The 24821-nt window shown below is 43.3% G+C and overlaps 2 protein-coding genes across 5 annotated transcripts in view; one reads left to right on the forward strand and one right to left on the reverse strand.

The window, feature by feature from the left end:
• The window catches only part of ATE1 (arginyltransferase 1), a 489063-nt gene that overhangs the window by 353612 nt on the left and 110630 nt on the right, over nt 1-24821 (reverse strand). The gene's annotated exons all lie outside the window — the stretch shown is intronic.
• LOC144755233 (uncharacterized) lies at nt 1586-19089 on the forward strand. The gene is made up of 7 exons (XM_078643943.1): nt 1586-1660; nt 1755-1807; nt 3730-3829; nt 4222-4305; nt 4942-5040; nt 16025-16153; nt 16952-19089. The coding sequence occupies exons 6-7, from the start codon at nt 16141-16143 to the stop codon at nt 18376-18378; spliced, it is 1440 nt and encodes a 479-aa protein (XP_078500069.1). The 5' UTR covers nt 1586-1660; nt 1755-1807; nt 3730-3829; nt 4222-4305; nt 4942-5040; nt 16025-16140; the 3' UTR covers nt 18379-19089.

Genomic DNA, 24821 nt, shown 5'->3' on the forward strand with positions numbered 1-24821 from the left:
AGGCAGACCCTCCAATCACACGCATACACTGGGAAGGCACTTCCATGGTCATGGAAAGTAGAAATTATCAGTAGTGGGAAGTCTTCCTCACAAATAGCAAGAGGACGTGAATTACTTTTGGAGGTGTCTCTGGAGGAGGAGAACTTTGAGGTCCCTTTTGAAGGCCTGGGAGGAGGCGGTGGTCCAGAGCTTTTTTTGGTCCTCTCGCGGTTTGTAAATACAAAACATATTGCATTACAAATGCTCAGTGGTACTCAATTTATCGGCCTCAGAAAGATGAAAAGATGAGTAATCCTGATGGGATGCAAACCATGACTTATTGGTTATTCGCATGCCATTGCGTTAGCTTTTTTTCTTTAATAAGAGATATTTAGTCTTAAAATATTTCTGTAACCCAGATGACTTTGTCGATTGGTTGTACAACACATATTGCATTACAAATGCTATAGGTGTCACATTTGTGAAAGTTAAAACTATTGGCATTGTAAATGACAAAGCTATTACTTTAGCTATTACTATAGCTATTTTCACAACCAACACATAAATAAAAAAAATGTAATTCACAATACCAATGGCTCAAACTTTCCTAATGCGAGACCTATTGCATTGCAAATGCTTGTTTTTTCTTCAGTGGTGCACACGCCCGCAGTGGTAGTGCTTTGTACTGCATGAGTGTGAGGGGTGTTTGCAGAAGAAGCCCCCACCAACAAGCACAAATGGCATAATGTGTATAATTCTGGCAATGGAACAGTTCATCTACAGGCACCTCTAAGGAACTTGTCCATCTTGTGACCGGCTTCATTATCAGAAGTCAGCATAGATTCCATCCAAGACACTTCTCCAAACCAAGATCCCCTAACATCAACTGATCGCTCCTGAACAACTAAAAACCCCAGATGTTATTAAAAAAAGATTGTGGGGGGGGGGAGGGGGGACATATCTTTCTCACTTCCTAAGCTAAACATGTTAAGTAATTAAGTAGTACAGTAAACAGGAGGGAAATATATACATTTTAGGACGCATATTATGCTTTTCACTTTTTACCCAAATCTGATGCCGTTCAGAAAAAACAGGAACATTCTGCATGAATGCATTAATACACGCACACTTGCTTTCTAATTCGAATGTATGATTAGACCACGCATACAAATACCACGCATGGCTTTACCACGCGAATTTTACTTCGCAAGTGGCTTTTTACCACGCTGGAATTTTCAACGAAGGATTATACCACGCATATAACGTAATAAGCACCCAACGTCCATCAAGCACAAATGACACTGAAATAAACACAATGATACTAATAGGTTAAAAAAATATGCGTTACGTAGTGACAGCGTTTGTCTTTTGTCACTTTCACTGACCCTCTAAAAACGTGTCCCCAAACAAGATGGTAGAAAAATTCGACGAAGAAGGTCAATTGTTATTAAGAATAAAGCATTTTAAAATACACTTTTAGTCACCATTTGAACCCGTTTTTAAAACAGATTAAAACACATATTTTATTTTAAATTACCGTTGTCACTCAATTAACATATATAAAGAGCTGTCCACCATTTTCTTATCAGTGGTTCGCCGCTAACTAGAGAGTAAACACTGTTGTGAGCAACTGGAGAAAGAAGGCTAAATTTTAGACCGTTACTGCCATCTACTGACCAAAGTAAGTACACGTTTTAACACACATTTAATAATATAAACGAATAGTAAATCTGGTAAAAGATTTTACAAAATGTATTTTAATTTTATCATAACAGAACTTATCTGAGGAGAGTGACAATTGCTTTCAACTGGAAAAAATATCGCAAAAGTAAGGAAAACATGTATTACTTTTTTTTTTAGCTTGATTTTGTCAAAATGTCACAGAAACCATGTTTCCAAAAAGCAATGTATGCCAAACAGTTTTTACAAACATAATGTCCGTGAAAGATGATATATGTCTAGAATTAACTCAAATTGAAAAGTAACTAATAAATTATTATTAATTTGATGAGTAGAGAGCAAAGAACATGTTGGGGCATATTTACAATTACTGGCGCATCCCTGCAAATTAGCAGGGATGCTCCAGTAATTGTGCGCCATGCCTCCGCCACCCATGATGCGCCGCAACAATGCGGCGCACCATGAGGCAAAAACAATAAAGGTGTCGCATTGTTGGAGTTGCGTCGCATGCGTGACGCAGCTCCAGCAATGCTCTGTGACCCATTTGACTAATGCTGCGGCAAGCCTTACGCCTGCTTCAAGCAGGCGCAGGGTTTTGACATAGCATTGGCCTAAAAGTGAGTGAGTGATATCTTGTAGATTTCACTCAGCCACTTGTATGAGGCGTTCCTGCGCCGGAACGCCCCCCCTGCACCGGAACGCCGCCTTAAAGCAAAGAACTTTAAAACGTGACGCGTCTCCCAGATGCATCACGTTGTAAATAGCCCGCACCATGGCGCATCTTTTGCGCCGCTGCTGCGTCACAAAAGTGACGCAACAGTGGCGCAAAAGAGGCGCAAGGGGTTTGTAAATCTGCCCCAAAGTAACTAGTCAATATTTTGATATTAAAATGCTTGTGTTTTTAAAATTCATTCTTTTTGTAATATTTCTACTGAGTATAAAAATGCATGGGTTTTGAAATTTAAAATATATAATTATTTTACTTTATACTGAATCGGATAAAGAAGCAGTTTTTTTTAGAAAAAAACAAAAAGAAAGGTATGAAGTAATTTTCTGCAGGAAAGATGTTTGGCCATTGTCTATTGGCAAAATATTTCATTCTTAATCAGACTGGTACTTAGCTCAGGGAATATGATTGGGCATTGTTTATTTATTTATTTATTCAAAGTTTTATATAGCGCGAACAGGATCCTTACAGATATCAGAGCGCTTCACAAAGACAGGGTAGGGGCAGTAGGAGTCAACAGAGGTAGACAGATTTACTATTCATACACCGCTGTGTACTTACCTCAGGGTAGGTGTTGTACAAAGTTTGGGAGCCAGATCAAGGGGCCGATTATGATGGCGGACGGACCTCAGTCCGTCCGCTACCATAGAGTAGGAGGGACCGTCCGCAGGGGCAGCAGCGGTCCCTCCGTGTAGATTAGGATGTGACCGCCAGGGTGGCGGTCACATCCTTTATGTTTAACATTGCGGCGGGTGCAGCTTCAAGCTGCACCCGCAGCAATGTTAAAAATGCATGCACGGCATTTGCATGCACAAAGCGTGTGCAGGGGGTCCGCAATGGGCCCCCGAAGTGAAGGTCCATATGGTTTTCCACGGCGGAAAAGCCGCCGTGGAAAAGCATACTTTCTACCCCATCCTAATATGGCTGGCGGTGTCTGATAGACACCGCCAGCCATGTTAATGCTTTTTTGCCGCGTTTGAAAGGCGACCACGGCGAAAAAGCGGCGGACAGATTGCAAGACCCACCAGCCATCCTAATTTGGCGGTGGGTCTTTCAAGCCTTCACAGCGGATTTCCCGCATCCTCCGGGTCGGCGGTGACTTCCCCAAAGTATTCTTACTCCGCTAGGTACTTACCAGAGGGAAGGTTTTGGTCAGAGTCTGTATACATGAATTACAAATCTTCCTCCGCTGGGTACTTACCTCAGGATAGGTGTGTTGGTCAGTGTCTTGGTGCCAGATTTTCTATTCTTAGTACTATTCTTAGTTGGTACTTACAACAAAGAAATGTAATATTTCTAATTTACAATTTTAAAATATGCTATGTCTTTATTTTTCTAACAAGAAATCAGATAAAGAACCATTACCGTCAATCAAAAATCTGGTAAAAGGAAGAACATCTTAAGAGATCAGTTGCATGAAAGAAAAATACAACCAATCTTCAGGTACAAATAAATCAACTTATTAATTTGCCTTATCTAATTTTAAAAGTTATACTGGTGCAATGATGTAAATGTTTTTTGAGAGCACATTTTCCAATTCTTACTCTGCTTCAAACTTACCTCAGGGAGGATGTTGGGTATTAACTGGGGACAAGTTTTATTATTTTTAGACAGCTGAGTGCTTTCATTTAGGTAGATGTTGTTAAACCACCATGGACTTACCTCAGAAAAGTTGATGGACAATGTATGTGAGCCAGATTAACTATTCTTATTATGCTGAATAATTAACTTATGGAAGGTGTTTGTTGATACATATTAAATTTTCAAAATACGTTACAACAAATAAATGTATTATTTCTAAATTGTAAAATATACGTCTTTGTTTTTTAAAACAGATATCTCCATTACCGTCAATACATAAACTGGAAAAAGGAGGATCAACTTAAAACATCAGTTGCATGAATACATCCAAATTTCAGGTATAAATGAAAGAACCTTTTAATTTGTCTTTTGTATTTTTAAAACCAATACTGGTTCAACAATCTAACTCTGTTTTCTGAGAGCACGTTTTTTAATTTTTACACTGTTGAAAACTTACACCAGGGAGAGTGTTAGGCTGAGTCTGGGGTCAAGTTTTACAAATCTAACTCCGCAGGATACTTAAATTAAAGAAGATGCTGATTAGTGTTGAAGAGCCAGATTAACAATACATAAACCACTGGTTACATACCTCAGGGAAGGTGTTAGTCTGTGTTTGGGGGCCTGATTTACTATTCTTACTCCGCTGGGTACTTACCTCATGGTAGATGTGATGGTGTTAGCATCTTTGCGCCAGATTTACTATTCTACCTCCATCGGTTACTTACCTCTGGGAAGGAGTAGGTAGGTGAATGGGGGTAGATTTACTATTCATACTCCGCCGGGTACTTACCTGAGGATAGGTGTTGGACGGTGTCTGGGAGCTAGATTTAGTATTCTTACTCCGCTAGGTACTTACCTCAGAGAAGATCTTTGTCAACATATAATAACTTTACTAAGAAAGATACAACAGAGAAGTGTAAAATGTCTAAATAATAATTGTTTAAAATATGCTATGTCTTTGTTTTTTTAACCAGATATCGCAAAGAGAACCATTAACATCAAACCATAAACTAGAAAAAGGAAGAACAGCTTACAACATCTGTTGCAGAAAGAACAAAACATCCAATATTCAGGTATAAATTAAACAACCTTTTAATTTACCTTATCTTTTTAATTAAACCTCTAATAAAACAACCATCTTACTTCGTTTTTTTAAATTAAGGATTTTTATAGTAATATTAGAAAATAATGAAACAGTTAAACCCTTTTTCTGTGGAATTGCTGTTTGCTTTCTGCGCCCGTTTGAACCTGTTGCTGCCACTAACCTTGGGAATCTGTGCAGGAGCTCAACATCTCGCCGTACCCGCATCGCGGGTCCCGCAGCGCCCTGCACCCGGAGCTGTTCTCAGTGAGGAGCAGCAGCTGAGAGGTCATCGGGGTGTGTGGTGTTACCGGCAGGGCTGCGAGCTTCGAAGCAGGGACTCCAGCTACCAGGAGTCCCTGCGAGCCCCATTGGACACACCTGGGCTGCTCTCCCTGCCGGCCCCGCCCCCCTGTCCACGGAGTGAAAAGGGTGCTTGGAGTTCCTGTTTGCGGGACCCTTTTTCTGTGGAATTGCTGTTTGCTTTCTGCGCCCGTTTGAACCTGTTGCTGCCACTAACCTTGGGAATCTGTGCAGGAGCTCAACATCTCGCCGGACCCGCTTCGCGGGTCCCGCAGCGCCCTGCACCCGGAGCTGTTCTCAGTGAGGAGCAGCAGCTGAGAGGTCATCGGGGTGTGTGGTGTTACCGGCAGGGCTGCGAGCTTCGAAGCAGGGACTCCAGCTACCAGGAGTCCCTGCGAGCCCCATTGGACACACCTGGGCTGCTCTCCCTGCCGGCCCCGCCCCCCCGTCCTCCATCCTTCCTTATTGATAACAAGCATTGGAAATGCAATAGGTCTCGCACCATTAGAGTTAGTGCTTTTAGAATTGTTTATGGTTTTTTTTTGTAAATGTTTAGCATTTTTGTTTCCTGTAGCCAATGCTAAAGAATTACAAATAAAAAAAGCCATAAATATTTATAAAAGCTGTAACTGAAATGGTCTGAGAGCTATTGCACTTTGTGAGGGTGAGGTGTTGAGGGTGAGTGAGGGTGAGCGTGAGGGTGGGTGAGGGTGAGTGTGAGTGAGGGTGAGTGAGTGGTTGAGGGTGAGTGAGGGTGAGGGGTTGAGGGTGAGTGAGGGTGGGTGAGGGGTTGAGGTGAGTAAGGGTGAGTGAGGGTGAGTGAGGGTGAGTGAGGGTGAGTGAGGGTGAGGGGTTGAGGGTGAGGGTGGGTGAGGGTGAGTGAGGGTGAGTGAGGGTGAGGGGTTGAGGGTGAGTGAGGGTGAGGTGTTGAGGGTGAGTGAGGGTGAGGTGTTGAGGGTGAGTGAGGGTGAGGGGTTGAGGGTGAGTGAGGGTGAGGGTGAGGGGTTGAGGGTGGGTGAGGGTGAGGGAGGGTGAGTGAGGGTGAGTGAGGGTGAGGGGTTGAGGGTGAGTGAGGGTGAGGGTTGAGGGTGAGTGAGGGTGAGGCTGAGGGGTTGAGGGTGAGAGAGGGTGAGTGAGAGTGAGGGTGAGGCTGAGGGGTTGAGGGTGAGTGAGGGTGAGTGAGAGTGAGGGTGAGGCTGAGGGGTTGAGGGTGAGTGAGGGTGAGTGAGGGGTTGAGGGTGAGAGAGGGTGAGTGAGAGTGAGGGTGAGGCTGAGGGGTTGAGGGTGAGTGAGGGTGAGTGAGAGTGAGGGTGAGGCTGAGGGGTTGAGGGTGAGTGAGGGTGAGTGAGGGGTTGAGGGTGAGGGGTTGAGGGTGAGTGAGGGTGAGGGGTTGAGGGTGAGTGAGGGTGAGGGGTTGAGGGTGAGGGGTTGAGGGTGAGTGAGGGTGAGTGAGGGTGAGTGAGGGTGAGTGAGGGTGAGTGAGGGTGGGTGAGGGTGAGTGAGGGTGAGTGAGGGTGAGTGAGGGTGAGTGAGGGTGGGTGAGTGAGGGTGAGTGAGGGTGAAGGGTTGAGGGTGAGGGTTAGTGAGGGTGGGTGAGGGATTGAGGGTGAGGGGTTGAGGGTGAGTGAGGGTGAGGGTGAGGGGTTGAGGGTGAGTGAGGGTGAGGGGTTGAGGGTGAGTGAGGGTGAGGGGTTGAGGGTGAGTGAGGGTGTTGGCTATTGTGCGCCGGGGTTTACACTACTTCAGTTAGGGCCGCACACTGCATGTCAGAGAAGAGAGAGAAGGGAAAGGGGGAGGAGAAATGCGACACGGCGGGCAGGGGAGGGGGCTGTGTTATCTCAGCAGAGTCGAATCAACAAACGGAACAGTGCACCGCCGTTAACATTGTAGAAGTGGACATCCAGAAAAAATACAGGGATGGTTGGAAAAGGTTAATTATCTCGTAGCCCACACGCTGGAGTCAGAGCAAAGTCTTCAATGTTTATCCAGGCGTACTTGACATTAACATACCGTATGATGTTTAATATCCGCTCCCCTTTTTAAAAAAAAATCCAGCCACAAAACAGCACATGGCGCTTATGATATATCAGTGGGTTGGAAACATTACCGGCGCGCTGGAGCGCCGCTGCGGCGCGCAGCGAAGCACTTGCCCCACTAGGTTTGGGGGAGAGATTGAAGCATTGGACAAGCTGTCAAAGATGCATTTTGGGAATGCTACAAAACGCGCAATTACCCAGCAGCTCACGGCTGCCAAGAGGCACTTCCGGAACTGAGCTCTGAAATGGGTTGGGGAATGAGAGGGGGTGAGGGGAGGGAGAGAGAGTGGGATTCGAAAGACAAAAGGGGGAGAAAAGACAGGGTAAGGGAAAAGAATAGGAGGAGAGGAGGGGAGAAAGAGACGAAAAGCGAGTGAATAAAAGGGTTTTTTTGTGACAAAGAGGGAAAGTGGTAGTAAAAGGAAGGAGGAGGGAATTTAAAGGGAGCGACAGGAGAGGGAATGGAGGGGTGAAAGGCAAATGGTGTACACGGTTTAAGGAGGATGGATTTGTTGCAAACTACAGTGGGAAGGAGGGGAGCCCGCAGAAGAGTTGGATGAGAGAAGAAATATGTCAAACAGCACAAAATGAAGGAGTCCAGAGTGGAGTGGTAAAGGAGAATAGAAAGGGATCGTGGGCAGGGGAGGGGGCGGAGCGGGGAGAGGGAACAGACGGAGCAAAGGCAGATAAGGGGAGGGGGGAGGAGAAATGCGACACGGCGGGCAGGGGAGGGGGCGGAGCGGGGAGAGGGAACAGACGGAGGGAAGGCAGATAAGGGGAGGGGGAGGAGAAATGCGACACGGCGGGCAGGGGAGGGGGCGGAGCGGGGGCCTACGTGTGTGATTAAAAAAAGATCAGAATAAACCATGTTTGTGGGCTGGGTCTGCATGGCACGTGTATGCTAAAAAAGACACGTGTACACTGTATATATAACCTTAATGTACCCAGACTTGCTACGAACAAGCAGGCTATATTTTAAGACCCCCATAGTCTGCTTTAGCAGCATGTGAGCACAGAGAGTACATGTGCACGCAATCGAAGATGAGTTACCTGTAGGGGTAGCAGGTACACAAGACACAGGAGAAGCCTTCACAAAATATCTGCTCGTGAGATCTACGTTTGTGCACAGCCACACAATCTATGCATTTGCACAAAGTAGGAGTAGTTTGCACATATGCAGACTGAGTCTAGTAGTGTATGAGCAGAGATAAAGTTAGCTGTAGCGTAGGCAGGGGACTTGCTGGGCAGCAGATTAGGACTGTAGGTTGAGCCCGGCCAGAACTTGAAGCAAGGAGTTTGGCTGGGGTGGTGGGGTATTTAAACGCAAGGGCGGGACGCAACACCCTAGAGTCTTTCTCCTGGCAATGTTACAGAGTACAGGCGTTGCAGCTACAGTAGGCCTTGGGAGGGATGAAGGGTGAGAGGGTAGCAGAGATGTGTGGGACGGCTGGCAGGGCACGCAGGGAGGAGGGTCAGCGCGCATCACAGTGCCATCATATAGTCAGTCCTCCGCCCTCTAAGTGACTGCTGGTCGGTAGGTAGTTTGTGCAGGTGTGGCAGAGCGGACGGCCCCCTTCTGAAAAGGAGGAGGGGGGGCCCTCGGGCGGGAGCCAGGAAGGACACGTGGGTGATGATGCAGTCCCGTGAGGCTAGAGGCATAAGCAGCAGCACATAAACGTAGGTGGGGAGTGGGTTTAGTTGGGTAAAGAGTGATCTATAATTCCGCTGGGCGGTAGGTGTGGTGGGGCTGCACCCGAGGCTCAGCCCAGGTCCCATCTGTTGGCCAAGCCGCGGCACGCTCGAAGTGTATATGCCAGCAGGTCCTGTTTATGACCTGCTGGCTCGGTCTTGCGGGGGGGGGGGGGGGGGGGGGAAATGTTGGTGTGCGAGGCTTCCGTTTTAAACATGGCAGCACATTAAGGAAAGCCAAGCCTTCTAATCATTTCAAACGAAAATGCCAAGCGTATTCGTTCAGCATTATTAAATAAAAAAGCTTTACATTTCAGGTTTCAGTCTGCCTTTGACACGATCTCATTCATTTCACAAACTCGTATTAACAAGCAGAACACCTACCACTGGCCCGAGATGCAGCAATAAATTGTTCACTTCCGTTAACTTTGCTCTAGTGACATGAAGTGTGAGTGAGCGCACTTGTGGGATTTGTTTGGTTGCGGTTTTACACTGAAGTGACCTGCATCACCCTGTGATTGCTTCCAGGATTGTGCTGGATAGGATTTCAAAACGTTTAAAACCATTTCGTTTGCGTTCAGTTCTCAGCAGACCACCCGTCTTACATGGCTGCAGGACAGTAAGCTAAACAGGATCAAGTGTGTACAAATATCTCCGAATAGAAGGAGATGAGGACGGATAAGCAGAGGCCGGGAGAGAAAATAAAGACATTGAGGCGAGCGAGGTGGGAGGGAGGCTGATAGGCGTTTGGCTGCCAGGGGGGCGGAGAAGCAGATTGCAAGCTCGTAAATGCGAAGCGACATGGCAGGCAGGGGAGGGGGCGGAGCGGGGGTGTGGGAGGAGTGCGGGAACAGACAGAGTAGGAGGAGGAGAGTAGGGGAGGCACGGCCTAGCGGCCGTGCAATCAAGAAGTGAGGGGGCGGGAGAGTAGGCAAGGCAGGCGGCTGGGGGCATGTGCACGCGCTTTTAAGCTCAATGCGCATGCGCATTGAGCTTAAAAGTCACGGGCACTGCAAGGAATCGCCACGATTCCTTGCAAGTTGGATAAAGAGTGGATGAGCCCCTATAGTCTCGCTTGCTCGATGCGCATGCGCATCGACAGGCGAGACCTAAAAAGGAGGTCCCTTTGCCGCTGCGCGGGAGCGTCCCGGGAGAAGACCGGGACAAGGGCGGGGCCGTCTGTGGCCGTCAGGGGCCGAAGGAGGCCGGGCTGGGCCACCCCACTGACATTTAGTACAAAGGATTTTGTCCCTCACTGTCAATTTGTGTCTCACTGTGATAAAGTCTCTATTGTCTTGTTTGAGGGGGACTATAAGCAATGTCACTATTGGCCCCTCTACCGGCCGAGGCTGGGCCAGCCATTTTTGGCCCACTAGACAAGTTTTTTAACCGTGTTGCCCAAGACATTGACAAGGACATTTCCCTAGCAGAGAGGCCTGCTGAACGTAGGTTGTCCATTGAGCTCCTTAAAAACTCTGTGGAAAAACGTCCACCGCAAGCCTTTCCGGCATTGGTTACCCCTTTGTCCTCCATAATACTGCCCGTTGTGAATGAAGTACCTTATGTATCTCCTTTAATTTTGGAGATTGAGGGTGGTTCGAACTTGGGATCTGAGATGTCTACTATGTCTATAATTCCACCTACAAATCCCATTGATTCCCCAACCTGTATAGCTGAATATAGTGGGTCTACAAGTATGCCTCAATCAAAACAATGCTCGAAGAGAAAGAGGAGTACCGCCCCGAGGAAATGTTATTCCTCTAAACCTCCAAATAAAGTTAGAAAAGTGGTAAACATTTTGAACACCCATAAGGAACATACTGGGGTTACCCAAAGTGGTGATCTATTAAACGAGGTGGGAACTGACGTGTTAGTGAGTCCAGGCCTTACTACTGATGACCCCCAGGAGACGGGGTTGGTTGCGGATGCATCCCCCATACATTTACTGATACCTGAGTTGGAAAAATTATTAAGGTCCCTCTTGAAACCCATAGAGGATCAAGTCAGCAAGTTAATTAATCGATTGGATCACTTTGAGCAGGCTACCTTAGATAATTTTTTCTCCACGAAATTGTTACTTAAAGCACAACCTAGGGTGGGCGAGAGTAGTAAGCCTCAGGAACCTATTGGTAAGGTAAAAAATCTGCCTATTGTCGAAATACCATCTCCAATAGGCAGAACCGCAAATGGGCCCCAGAAAAAGGGACAAAGTCAACAGACTAATCCTGTAGTGCCAGCTTGTTCTGGCACTAGTACAGGGAAAAAAATAACTAAGGTCCAAGACCTGGTGTCTAAGGATAAGAACAAAGTATGCCCAAAAATTAGTACCTCTGTTCTGAATGATTCCCACCCGCCACTTAGCATTCCTAAACCCTACCCTAATGTTGGAATAGGGAGCAATAATGGTCCCAAACCAACCAATGCTGTATCCATTAATTCCCAGCAACCATCAAATATCCCTATACTCCGTCCTGTTGCTCCGGCTACTAGGCAACCATCATCCTTACCAATGAAGCCCCCTCAAAAGATACCCCCTGTGAATCTTACTCCGGATTCCTATCCTTATGTGGCGGTCCTCACCAACGTATCATCTCTTTCGGCAGGACAAAGAGAAACCTTCCAGATGCTGAAAAATAAGGTAATGCACTGGTTAAGGGTAAATAGACCACTACCAGGGGAAGTGGACGGGCTGATAATAGGGGTAAGGAGGACAGATTGGATTGGTTATACCCCCAAAAACTTGGGGGGGGACTGTATTGTCATCAATTTTCAAGATCCTAGGGTCGCAGGGTGGATAACGAGGCAAGGCTGGGGCACAAGCAGTGGTGGAATCGGTATTGTGGACCTTATCTTTTTTTACCCAAGGCAAACTTGTGCCAAAGTAGGTCTGGTAAGGAACCCAGGCTGCTACAACAACAACCCCCTCTTGGTAGGGGTTCCATCTACTACCCCACTACAGTGGCAAACCCATAGCAATGGCTTAAATTATAACTTTTTGGGAGGCATGCAAGGTTTGGGTTGGGGTTGTTGACCAAAGTCTGATTATCAGAATAGTAGGGGAGATACATTTTGTTGGAATCCATGTGGGAACCTTAATGTTCTTCCTTTAAACATTAATGTTGTGTCAAATGAAATAAATGAAACTAATGCTGGTGAAATGATTGTACATGTCGAGGAAGACAGCGGGGAACTATTGCAAAATCAGGGGAGTGGGGAACCACCCGTATTAAGTATCACTGGTACCCAAGGAGTCGAGCAGAATATTATGGGCAATGATCAAAACCTGGGTGGGCATGGTGGTAGTCCAATGAACCTCCCCATTTTGTCTTCGACAAAAACAGTATGTAGCGATGGTCCAATTGCAGGGAGCTTTATATCTTGGAATATCGCAGGATTGGGTAGTAAGCTGATGTCACAATCCTGGATTGATTTCATTAATGAGTTCGAAGTGTGCTTCCTTCAGGAGACATGGGCTTGTGACCCCATCTTCCTTCAAGGTTACTTAAATTTCTCAATTCCAGCAACCAGAGGCGCCAGAGGTAGACCAATAGGAGGTCTCACAGTCTGGATCAAGCAGACCCTGGACACTACAATAAAAATGTGGGATTTGGGCTGTAGAGACATTTTAATGTTGCAAATTTTCTCAGAAAAGTGGGGTGTGACAGACTTGTACAACGTCTATTCTAGAGGCACTAATACCGGGAGTTCCCCTACATTAGAGGCCCTGTCTACTTTTTTGCAAGCTAAGTTCCTTGGAAATCGAGTAATAGTAGCGGGGGATTTAAATAGGACCTTCGAACTCCTAGATAGCACTGATGATCTCTTGGGGCAGGAGGAGGATAATCTATGGGGAGTCCCTTCTCTGAATTTAGCCCCTGTTAAACGTTGGACGAAGGACATACTTCTTCTAAATGCTATGTGTTTGGAACATGGGATGAGAGCCCTAAATGGGAGGACAAAGGAGGGTGTTTGTACATTTGACAATGGCCACAATAGAAGCAGGATAGATTACGTAATATGTAGTCTTAACCTATGGCAGGGGGTTTGTGACATGGAAATCAAGGGCAGGATAGAAAGTGATCATAACCCCCTTTGTGTGACTCATACCTGGTGGATGTCTGCTCAGTCTAATTTGCAGGCAACTGATGTTTTACTCCCTGACATGGCCAATGACATGCGCAGATTGAAATGGCCATGTGTGTTGGCGAACGAGGAATCTATGGACTTCATTGGCTCTGAGGTGGATAATGCTCTTGCCATTATGGAGTTAGTAGGGTCCATAGTTCCAGGGTCCAGGGCAATTACCGACATCCACAACAACCTCTTTTACCTTCTAAGACCTCATTTCATGAGAGCACGCAAGGCAAATCATATAATACCTCCCAAACCAGCTAGGGGGTTTAACCAACAGTGTAGGGTAGCCAGATTAGCCTTGGGTAGTGCTATTAGAAATAGGGATAGGGCCGCGATTTGTGCAGCAAGGAAGCATTACAACACAAGCATTTCCCTGCCAAACAAAACGTGGGATGAGAAGTATTGGGCTGAACTAAAGAAGGCCTCTGGAGCCAAGGATTCCAGGCTCTTCTGGAAGATAGTGAAGTGGGGTAGAGGTGGTATCCCAAATAAACCTGATAATAATGTTGCAGAGGCTGCATGGGTGAATTATTTTAGACCACAATATGCAGAGTCAAAGGAGGTGGTGGCGGGGGAAGTGATTCCAGCCGTATTTCCCACCGATAATTTGTTTTCCGCCAAAGAAGTCGAACTTGCAATATGCTCTGTACAAGGGGGAAGGGCCCCTGGTTTAGATGGGATACCCTCGAATGTTTTCAAAAATGACAAAAATAGGTGGGTTAGGTATGTGTTCCTACTGGGGAACGCCATTGCAAAAGGCGTGTTAGTCCCAGACCAATGGAAGGGAGCAATTATTATACCGATCTATAAAAAAGGGGATCGGTCCCTCCCGGCTAATTATAGGCCAATAAGTTTGATGGCCACTATCCAAAAAGTAATAGGGAAGATGGTGGTAAACAAACTTATGGATTGGGTGGATGAGAATAACTCCCTCTCTCCTTGCCAGGCAGGCTTCCGGAGGGCTACTAGCACCGTCGATCAGGTGTTTCGTTTCACTATGCTGCGATGGGGGACGGTGCTTCTTGGCAAGGGCAGCCTGTATGTCGCATTTGTGGACTTGCGGGCTGCCTTTGATTTAGTCCCGAGGAGCAAGCTATGGACAGTTTTAAACAAAATAGGTATCCCAGCAGAATTGCTCACCCTAATCATGAGGTTGCACGAGAGCAATTTCGCTAAAGTCCAGTGGGGTCTGAATGGCCAATCTTCCATCGACTTTCCAGTCGAACGGGGGGTTCGCCAAGGTTGTGCAATGGCACCCTTGCTCTTTTCATTATTTATTAATGGGATTGTTGGCAGGATGCTAGATGTTAGTGTAGATGCACCTTTGTTAGCAGGCCTCAGGGTCCCTATCCTGATGTTCGCTGACGATACGCTAATTATGTCTAAGACCCCTTCTGGGCTACAACGTGCCTTAGATATCTTTGATGGGTTTTGCCTGGAGCATGGTCTCAAAGTTAATGTTGGCAAGACCAAGTTGATGGCTTTCTCCCGAGGATGCAAACCTCGCCCTAGGATATATATGAATAACATCGAGCTTGAGGTAGTTAGGGAGTTCACCTACCTGGGGGTACAAATATCAAATAGCCAAGGATGGTCCCATCACTTAGAAAAAATGGTCCTGAAACATCAGCAAATTTCAGGGGCATTACGGGTGGAACATAAAAGATCGAAAACAAAACCCATAAAACCAGTTCTTGCCGTATATGATGCAAAGGCAATAGGGTCGGCTCTATACGGGGCAGAGTTGTGGGGTTTTGAAAAGCTTACCTCCCTACAGACAGCAGAGAACAGGTTCTTCAGGGGAATTACGGGACTACCACAGAGTACCCCATTAATCCCGCTTAGCCTTGATCTTGGGAGAAGATCTGTTAGTGATCGAGCTCGATTGCGTCCCATTTTATATTGGAGACGCCTCTGGTCTACCCCCGAGATTAAGCACTATGCAGATGGGTTCCTGGCAATAATTAAAATTGATATCTTCCATAAAATATCATGGTTGAAGAATTTAAGAGCCATGTTAGGCGAACTGGGTCTCTCCAACCTCTGGGATAATCCCGCGGGGGAAGTTTTTACAAGTAAAGATACCCTTAAAACCTTATATTGGGAGTGGATAGATGGCAGGCTCTGGAGGGGCACAAAATCAGATTCGATGGGGGGCTGCTTTTTGGAAATCAAAATGTGTCCCGTATTAGAACAGTACTGGGACAGTATAACTGTCCCTATGGACAGGAAGTTATTCTTCCAAATGAGATCTGGCTCCCTCCCCCTGAGATACTTAACAGGCAGGTGGAAGAGTTTGAGCACCCTGTGCTGCCCAGCGTGTGGTGCAGCCAATGAAAGTATGGGCCACTTCCTATTTGTTTGTAATGCCTACGCCACCCCAAGGAGGGTATGGTTAGCTCCAGTTTGTAAGAACCTTGGGACATCTAGTAGTGTAGAGGCGTTGAGAATCATCTGTACCTCCACTGAGGAGCCTATTGCTTTGGGCATAGCCAAGTATCTGGGGTGGGCTTGGTCCATTAGGCGGAGGGCTCGTTCCACAAATGTGATTTGATTAATGTTTTAAACCTGTGTTAATTTTTACTGACTAAGCTTGCACAACTGTTTTATAAATATGTATTGTATAAATGTGATTTAAATATTTAATTGTGATGTATCTAAATGCATGTTGTGCTTTTATGAGTATATAACTCGAATAAAGCTTTCAAACAGCAAACAGTTAAACAAACTTAAAAAAACTATTTAAAATTTGCAGATTAACCAATAATTTTTTGATAACTATTCTAATCCTATTATTAATACATGTAATTTTAGTTACGTCTACAACATTGACCTGGAAAACCAAACAGAGTGGAAAAGAGAATACAAAGGAAAGCAACACATACAGCAATACTATTGGAAACGTAACTTCACCGCAGAAGAACAAAAAAATGCAAGCCTCAGGTACAATCGAAAACATTTCTGAAAAACAAATCTATAATTAACTTTTTTTAATCAGATATTAAAACTGTCAATATGCATCCTGTCTCAACACATGCCTTTTATTTGGGGGGGAAATCTCCCCAACCCCCCTTTCTGATTTGTAAGCTTTTTTGGGGGGGGGAAACCCCCCCAAACCCCCTTTTTAATGTTTCCACGCATGAGTTACAACGCGTATTCCATTACCATGCATAACTGTTACAAAAAAAAAAATTAAAAGCCAAATCTTTACAATGATTTTCATTGAAAACGCAGGCATGATATATTATTTTTATATATATATATATATATATATATATATATATATATATATATATATATATATATATATATATATATATATATATATATATATATATATATATATATATATATATATATATATATATATATAAAACGCATCACAAAGAGACTTTTTTTTGGGGGGGGAGACCCCCCCAACCCCCCTTTTTAAATTTCCTTTAAAACACATGCCTTTACTACGTATCTTGTAGTAAATGTATGCGTGATAAAGGCTATTAGTGGTAACCACCTATGCGTTATAATGCATGTGTGGTTATGGTTATGGGTGGAAACAGTTGTGTTAAAGTGTCTGAATCCAATTTTTATTGATTTGTTTAAACTAAATCTTGCATCCATTCTAAAACAGAAAAAAATCTTGATTTTAGTAATTTTATTTAGATACCATAAATTTTCTGTACAGAAAAACACAAGTAGTTTTTAAAAAATGAAAACTCGTTTATCATCCTCTTCTATTTACAGGATCATCAACAGATAATTCAAGTCGCCGAGCAAATTACATTCAATCTAAGAGGGGTAACAGGTTATTAAAATTTGGTGGCTACATTTACTGTAAGGATCGTTTAACTGAGCCCAGGAGTCATTGGAGGTGCGTAGAATATTTCTCATCACATTGCAAAGGCAGAGCGGTTACTCTGGGAGATATAGTGGAGAGGTCCACAGAGCATAACCACTCTGCCTCTGCAATGGAGATTGAAGTAAGGGAAAATCTACAGCAGATAAAATTTTTGGCAGCCACCTCCAATGAACCCTGTGGCTCAGTTTTACGGGAAGTTGCACAAAACATCCCCATGCATGTTGCCAGTAATATGCCCACAATCCCCAATTTACGGCGCATGATTCAAAGAACAAAACAGGCCATCAATCCACATGCAATTAGACCACAAACTTTCTCCGATATTATCATCCCCCCAGAACTAACTGTGACTTTTACTAATGAAACTTTCCTTTTCCATGATAATGATAATCCTCAAAAACGTCTTCTAATCTTTTCTACAACACGTAATTTGGCCACTCTTGAAAATACGGAAATTTGGATGATGGACGGCACATTCAAATCTACCCCCCATCCTTTTAACCAAATTTATACTATTCATGGTAATATTAACCACACAACTATCCCCTTAGTATTTGGTTTGCTGCCTGACAGACAATCTTCCACTTACACTGAGTTTTTATCAGTTATAAAAACCAAAACTCTCAACAAAAGTCCTCGGAAAGTAATAATTGATTTTGAGATACAAATGATTAATACTATTTGTAAATTATATCCAGACACCCAAATTCAAGGTTGTTTTTTTCACTTTTCCCAGGCGTATTGGAGAAAAATACAGAAAACATCCTTAGCCGAAGATTATATGTCAGACAGCAAACTACAATACGAGTTAAAAAAACTAACAGCTTTGTGTTTTGTTCCTCCTGATTTTGTAGATGACTTCTACACTGCAATTATACAATCAGATTATTTTATAGCAAATGAAGAGAAATTGGCACCTCTTTTAAATTATTTTGAGGGAACCTGGATTGGCAATCTTAGCAGGTCAGGTAGCAGGAGGAAGCCAAGGTTCCCCATTGAGTGGTGGAACTGCTACTTAACTTGCTTAGAGGGAGGAGCAAAAACGAACAATTCCATCGAAGGATGGCATAACTCTTTTGATAAATCCATAGGTAGGAGTCATCCAAACTTTTATCATTTCTTAGAAATTTTAAAAAAAGAACAAAGTTTTCAAGAAATGAGGATGGCTGAGTCACTTTCAGGTATGCTAAATCCTCGAGTGACACAACGTAGCCGAGAGATGACTGAAAGACTTCAATCAAAACTCCAACAATTTCCTTTAATGGGCACGTCTGACTACCTTGAAAGTATTGCATATATTCTTCATTTCTAACATGTGCATTGATCACCTGTTTTACAATTCTCCCAAAAGTTATAATTGACATTTTTCAAAATTGACCCAAATATCAAATAAAAATTACTTTTGCTATCTTACCAACTAGCACACATTTTTTGAACTGACGTCACATCAATTTTGGATCAATATGTTTAATTTGAAACACTTTTTTTAAAATTTCTTTTTCAAATTAACAAAGTTAGGCTAGGTATGAATAAAAGAATGTTTCTGAGTTCATCTACAATAACTTTCTTGAACAATTTATTAGTCAGAAAATAATTGTTCCAAAGTGTGTACATTATGGCAACCTGCATGGGGATCAAAGTGTAGTTCTTAAAAATTAAAAATGATACTCACCACAGAATTTGAAATTAACGTACGGAACTTTCCTTACAGTACATGTACCTTCCAAATGTTATAATGTATTTGGTAAAAAAAGAACAAAACCTAACCGGACCCCGTCTTCATGACACTGCATGCTGAGAGGAACCACCGACTACAGAATCAAATGTGAAACAATTAGTGACTACGAAGTATCTATAAAAATAAAATGAACTATTATAACGATTAAACTAAATTCCAAATGGATTAATATATCATATTAAGAAAATATTTACTAATGTTTTTGTTTTAAAATAAACATTTGTTGTGCATTATTAAAAATGTATTGATCTCTTTTTCTGAAAAATATTTTAATATTTACTCAATAAATACATTTTTTTACTGAACAATATCTTAATTTATTTTCTTAATTCATTATTTAATCTTAGATTCTATTTTATATTTGATTTGCAAAGATTTAAAATGTGCATGATGGTATTAATAATTGCATTGATCCATTGCTTATGTTAATTGATTGTACAACATTTTAAAAACATTTGGATTTAATACATGAGTATTAAAACACTACCCCACCCAATACCCCTATACCCCAAGCATCCCGCTCCTAAAAGTTAGTGTAGAAATTTCAAGTAAAGTATGCTTCTTGTTTATCACATAAATAAGGAGTAGCCACTTACAAATTAATACTCAGGTATTTTTTGCCAACTAGGAAAAAAAATACCTGGGTATTAAAACAGTACCCCACCCAATACCCCTATACCCCAAGCATCCCGCTCTTAAAATTTAGTGTAGTTATTTCAAGTAAAGTATACTTCTTGTTTTTCACATAAATAAGGAGTAGCCACTTACAAATTAATACTCCGGTATTTTTTGCCAACTAGGAAGAAAAATACCTGTGTATTAAAACAGTACCCCACCCAATACCCCTATACCCCAAGTATCCCGCAACTAAAAGTTAGCGTAGTAATTTAATGTAAAGTATACTTCTTTATATTTAACATAAATAAGGAGTAGCCATTTACAAATTAATACTCAGGTATTTTTTGCCAACTAGGAAAAAAATACCTGGGTATTAAAACACTACCCCACCCAATACCCCTATACCCCAAGCATCCCGCTCCTAAAAGTTAACGTAGAAATTTCTTGTTAAATACACTTCTTGTTTTTGTCATAAATAAAGAGCAGCCACTTACAAATTAATACTCAGGTATTTTTTGCCAACTAGGAAGAAAAATACCTGTGTATTAAAACAGTACCCCACCCAATACCCCTATACCCCAAGTATCCCGCAACTAAAAGTTAGCGTAGTAATTTTAATGTAAAGTATACTTCTTTATATTTAACATAAATAAGGAGTAGCCACTTACAAATTAATACTCAGGTATTTTTTGCCAACTAGGAAAAAAAATACCTGGGTATTACAACACTACCCCACCCAATACCCCTATACCCCAAGCATCCTACTCCTATAAGTAAGAAAAGTAAATTCACCAGAAGGAACACACAGCCAGGAAGCCAAAGGCCACCAGGGACCAGCTCACCTTACTGAACAAGTGAAATATGTCCTCAAAATAGCAAAATCGGAACTGCTTTTCAAGCCCATGAAGTCTGAAATAAGGATGATGCAATTAAAATGAAATCTGTATGGCCTCTTAAAATTCACAATGGCTCCAGTAGTGGGAATCCTACACTATACGGCATGTCTCACCCAGGATACCATATTAGCATATACACAACCTTTAAAAATGCTGCTGCTCTGACTTTGAGCCGTATGTTAAACGCACGCAATCGGGCTGGGAACAGATAAAGGCCGCTATTAATATGCTTGCCTTGCACATAAATTAGAGTTGACACATGCTCTAGAAAGAAGCAAGGGCTGCTCACCGTTTCTAGCTTAGCTGTCTACAGCTTCCACAAGTGCAGAACAAAGCAATGATGTCACATACATCATTTACGTAAAAATTAAATATGCATTTAATTGTAAGTGCGCTAAAATATTATGTTTTAACGTATCACTTACCTGTCAGCCGCATGCCTTTCACCAGCAGCCCTTACTTCGACCACCCAAAGAAACAAGAGTGAAAACACTTCCAACAAAATAAAAGAAGGACTTCCTTTTAGACGTACACGTATAACGTAGGATGACCGGAGTGTAACACGCAGAACGTAGGATGACTTGCGTGGTAAAGACTGTCGTGGAAGGCATACGCGTGGTAAAGGCGTTTGCGTGGTAAGTGCCTCGTAGTAAACGTCACGCGTAGTAATGCCTTCGTTGTAAATGATGTTTCCCTTCTAATTCAAGCCTTTTTCAAAACAGCACGGACATTAGAAATACAGCAGACTATACTTAAAGTAAACACAGACTGTATTTTGAGGTCTATGTGTAAATACTCAATCAAATCAAAGAGTGATGAATAGACTTAGAGTTTTTTATTGTTATTGGTTCAAAAGTTCCTCATAGACCGTGTATCCCGTTAAAGATTTCTGCATTTGCATTTACCTAGCACTTATTTTTGGGCCTTGATGAAGCGACATGTTGTCGTTAAACATATGTTGGCCTATGAAGAACTTTTGAACCAATAAAAATAATAACCCTTTGATCTATTCATCAATTTTTGATTATTGAGTATTTACTTGTTAAATCTCAGACCTCAAAATACAGTCTGGGTTTACTAAAACTGCATACAGGACTGGTGTTTACTAAAATTGCATATATGACTGGGGGCTTTGTACTGTAATCCTTTTTGAGGTCGTTGTCAAACCCTTAAGGGAGACTATATTGAAAGTAAATGTGTTATCTTAACTTTAGAGAGGCAACTAAGGTGAAACGTTACTTACACTTAGGTGCTTATAACCCATAAAGGGTCAATACCCTCAACAACCCCAGTTGAAAGACAGTCTTTGACATAATAGGAGTTGTCGAGTCCTCCATTTTTTTTCAGAGAATGCATTGGTTGAAGTTCAGTGTTCTCTAAGCAGTCCGAAGTAGCCAGAGAAAGTGGAGGCACACTGACACATAGCCACTCGTTATGAAATGCACTGTTGGAGGTGTTTGGACACCATTTCACAATTTCAAATTCAGGTCTGTCAAAGGTTTCACACTCTTGTGAGTTTCACAAAAGGCAACAATAACTATGCCCGATCCACAGTAAATCATCTTCATCAAAGTGCATGAAACAAAACTTATGGGAACTGTGGTGCTGCATGCAAAGGGGGCAGGCGAGTGAGCATGTGGGCAGGGTCAAATGTGTGGCTAAAAAAACTAACTATTCTATAACTTTTTTGTTTTTTACCTTCAGGTAACTACTTATAAAATAATGCTCAGTTTAAATGAAAATTAAATGCAAGTTATGCTAATCAGTGGGAAATGCACTATCGTATATTATGAAACCTCTATTAGTTAATGCACTGCAGACGTTTGTGTCTGATACCAGAGAGCCACAGAATTGAATCTTAGTTGGTGCAGCGGAGAATAGTGCCACGATGTCCCAGTCTGTGACAAAGCATTGTAAATATGCAAGTCATTGTTTTTAAATTGCATTACACACAGTCTAAGATAGGCTGCTAGAAAATGAGCAAAAAGGTTTAAGAAAAAAGTGCTTCTAAATTATAGATTTTAGTAATAGCTAGACTGTACATAGTGCACTTTTTTTTATAACTGTCCTTTAAAAGCATATACTTCACAGCTCAGATGGTAACTCCCTTGCAATACCATTCTAAAAGAATAAATCTGTCAACAGGAAGCTTCAAGTGATCCCATTAATTAAAGCCAATACCCACTTCCAAGCACCCTTTATTTTGCAGGTTGACCAGTTGTGCACATTTACATTTCTTTCAGGCAAGCAGGCACCATGGCAAGAAGGCTTGTTCACCTGTCTGCCCCTCTTTCAGTTTCACAGCACAGGAGACTACCTACATTACACTTCAGCTGAAGCATTTCAACTCTCGGAATGAACCGTGCCGAGCTGGTGGTCTTTTCACAAAACAATTGGGGAATGGTTTTACTTCACTTAAAAAAGTATGGACTTGTCGTGCCTCTCAGATCCCATCCAATTTAACCAATGCTACATCACACAGTGGAACGAGAACAACGACTGGTGTCACACACTATGAACAACAATGGTTTCAAAAGGTGTCTTTGTAGTTTGCCATTCTTGGCTTACCAAGAACTTATGTTATTCAGATTTGCAGGGTGTACCATCGCCTGTGAGGGTATCCAGCACTGTTCAGGTGTGAACCAAGCCAAACACAAGGACTGGTTGGACTATTCAAAATGCTGGCTCTTCAGCATCTTGCAGAATTCATGAAGTGAGAAGGAGGTTCTTATTTGTAGCAGCAGGTCTTCCACACTTTAGGAGCGACGTAAGAGAAGGCTCGACTGACTGATCTGGTTTTTCCATATGCAAGGAGGAGTCTGAAAGGTTTGTGAAAACAGATGTGATTGTCATGGTATGCTGGGCCAGTGTACAGCATTGGAGGTTGAGTGTGATTCTGCTTGCCGAGTTCTGAATGGACTGTAGCCTTTGGATGAGTTTTTTGTTGATTCCAGCATAGAGGGAATTTCCCTAGTCCAGCCTGCTTGTGACAAGTTTCCGGGTTCTGATTGGGAGCCATTTGAGAATATTCCACAGTAGCTTCAGAGTACGGAAGCATGAAGCGTGACTGCACTGATTAGGTGCTTATGTCAAGTTTGCTTGCTGTTGACCCTGAGGTTCTCGGCAGGGGTGGTTGAGGAGGGTGTCAGTCCTAGATCTGTTGGTCACCGGATGGGGTCCCAGAGTGAAGTGCTCTTCTTGAAGATCACGATTTCATTCTTGTCGGTGTTCAGCTTCAGACAGTTGGTGTTCATCCAGTGGGCTATTTCATTCATGCAGGCATTAAAATTGATCCAGGTACTACGTGTCTTGATCTTGAGGGAGAGAATGAGCTGTGTGTCATTGGCATAGGGGAGGATATACATATCGTGAGAGCAGATGATGGTGGCTACAGGGACTATGTATGCATTGAGATTCGTGCTTAGAGAGGATTCTTGTGGAACTTTGTAGATGAGGTCATGTAATTCCGAAGTGTACGGTGCCAGGCCAACGGATGGGATCCTTCCAGTCAGAAGGAGCAAATCCATCTGAGTGCATGTCTCTGGATTCTGATGTGATGAAGGCGTTGGATGAGGATGGGGTAGGTGACCGTGTCAAATGCTGCGGAAAGGTCCAGAAGGATGAGGGCCGCAGTGTCTCCTCCATCCAGAGTCGTGCAGATGTCATCTATGGTGTTCATGAGGGCAGTTTCCATGCTGTGGTTGGATCTGAAACCAGACTGAGTGGTGTCAAAGAGTTGGTGGTCTTTGAGGTATTCAGTGAGGCATCTGTGGATGATTTAGTCTAACACATTGTCCGGGAATGGTAGCAGGAAGATCAGTCTGGAGCTGGCAAGCACTGAAGGGTCCACAGAGGGTTTCTTTGGACAGTTGCGCGTTCCCAAACATGTGGGAGGGTCGCAAAAAAGGTAGAGGTATTCAGAATGGGTGTAAGCATGGCACTGATGGGTTGACATTCTCTAAAGTTGGCGTAGTGGGGATTCAATGGGGTCCATGAGTAGATGGACTTCATGTTAGCGGGTGATTGTTCTGGGGTGATAACGGGCCATGTGGTTAACATTGGTTCTTTGCATAAGGTCAGGGTTCTCTGTTGAAGACAGGGGCCATGAGCCGACCCCTTTACTATTTATTGGCTTTATTCCTAACTTGTGTTCTTCCACTGCTTACATCTAGGGAACTAATTTTAGCTTTTTGGTTAAGCATTCCATCAGAGTGCATGTTTTTTCCAGTTCTCTCCCTCTTGTTTTTTCCCCTCCACAATACCTGCCACCATGCCATCATTTGCTCTCTCTTCCGTGCAGCTCTCCCCCTGAACTCTGTTGCTGTCTGCCTCGTGTGTTTCTCCACCACCACCTTACTGCTGTCTCCATCTTGTGCTTTTTGCCCCAACTATCTACCCCTTTTGACCCCCACCCACTCCACGTTGCTTTCCCCAACCTGCTTCTCAGATGCCTCCAAGCAATGTTTATTTAATAGTTTTTTGGGGGGGGGAACGAAACACAGC

This window comes from Lissotriton helveticus, chromosome 5_1 (genome assembly GCF_964261635.1).
Source record: "Lissotriton helveticus chromosome 5_1, aLisHel1.1, whole genome shotgun sequence".
Taxonomy (NCBI): Eukaryota; Metazoa; Chordata; class Amphibia; order Caudata; family Salamandridae; genus Lissotriton; species Lissotriton helveticus.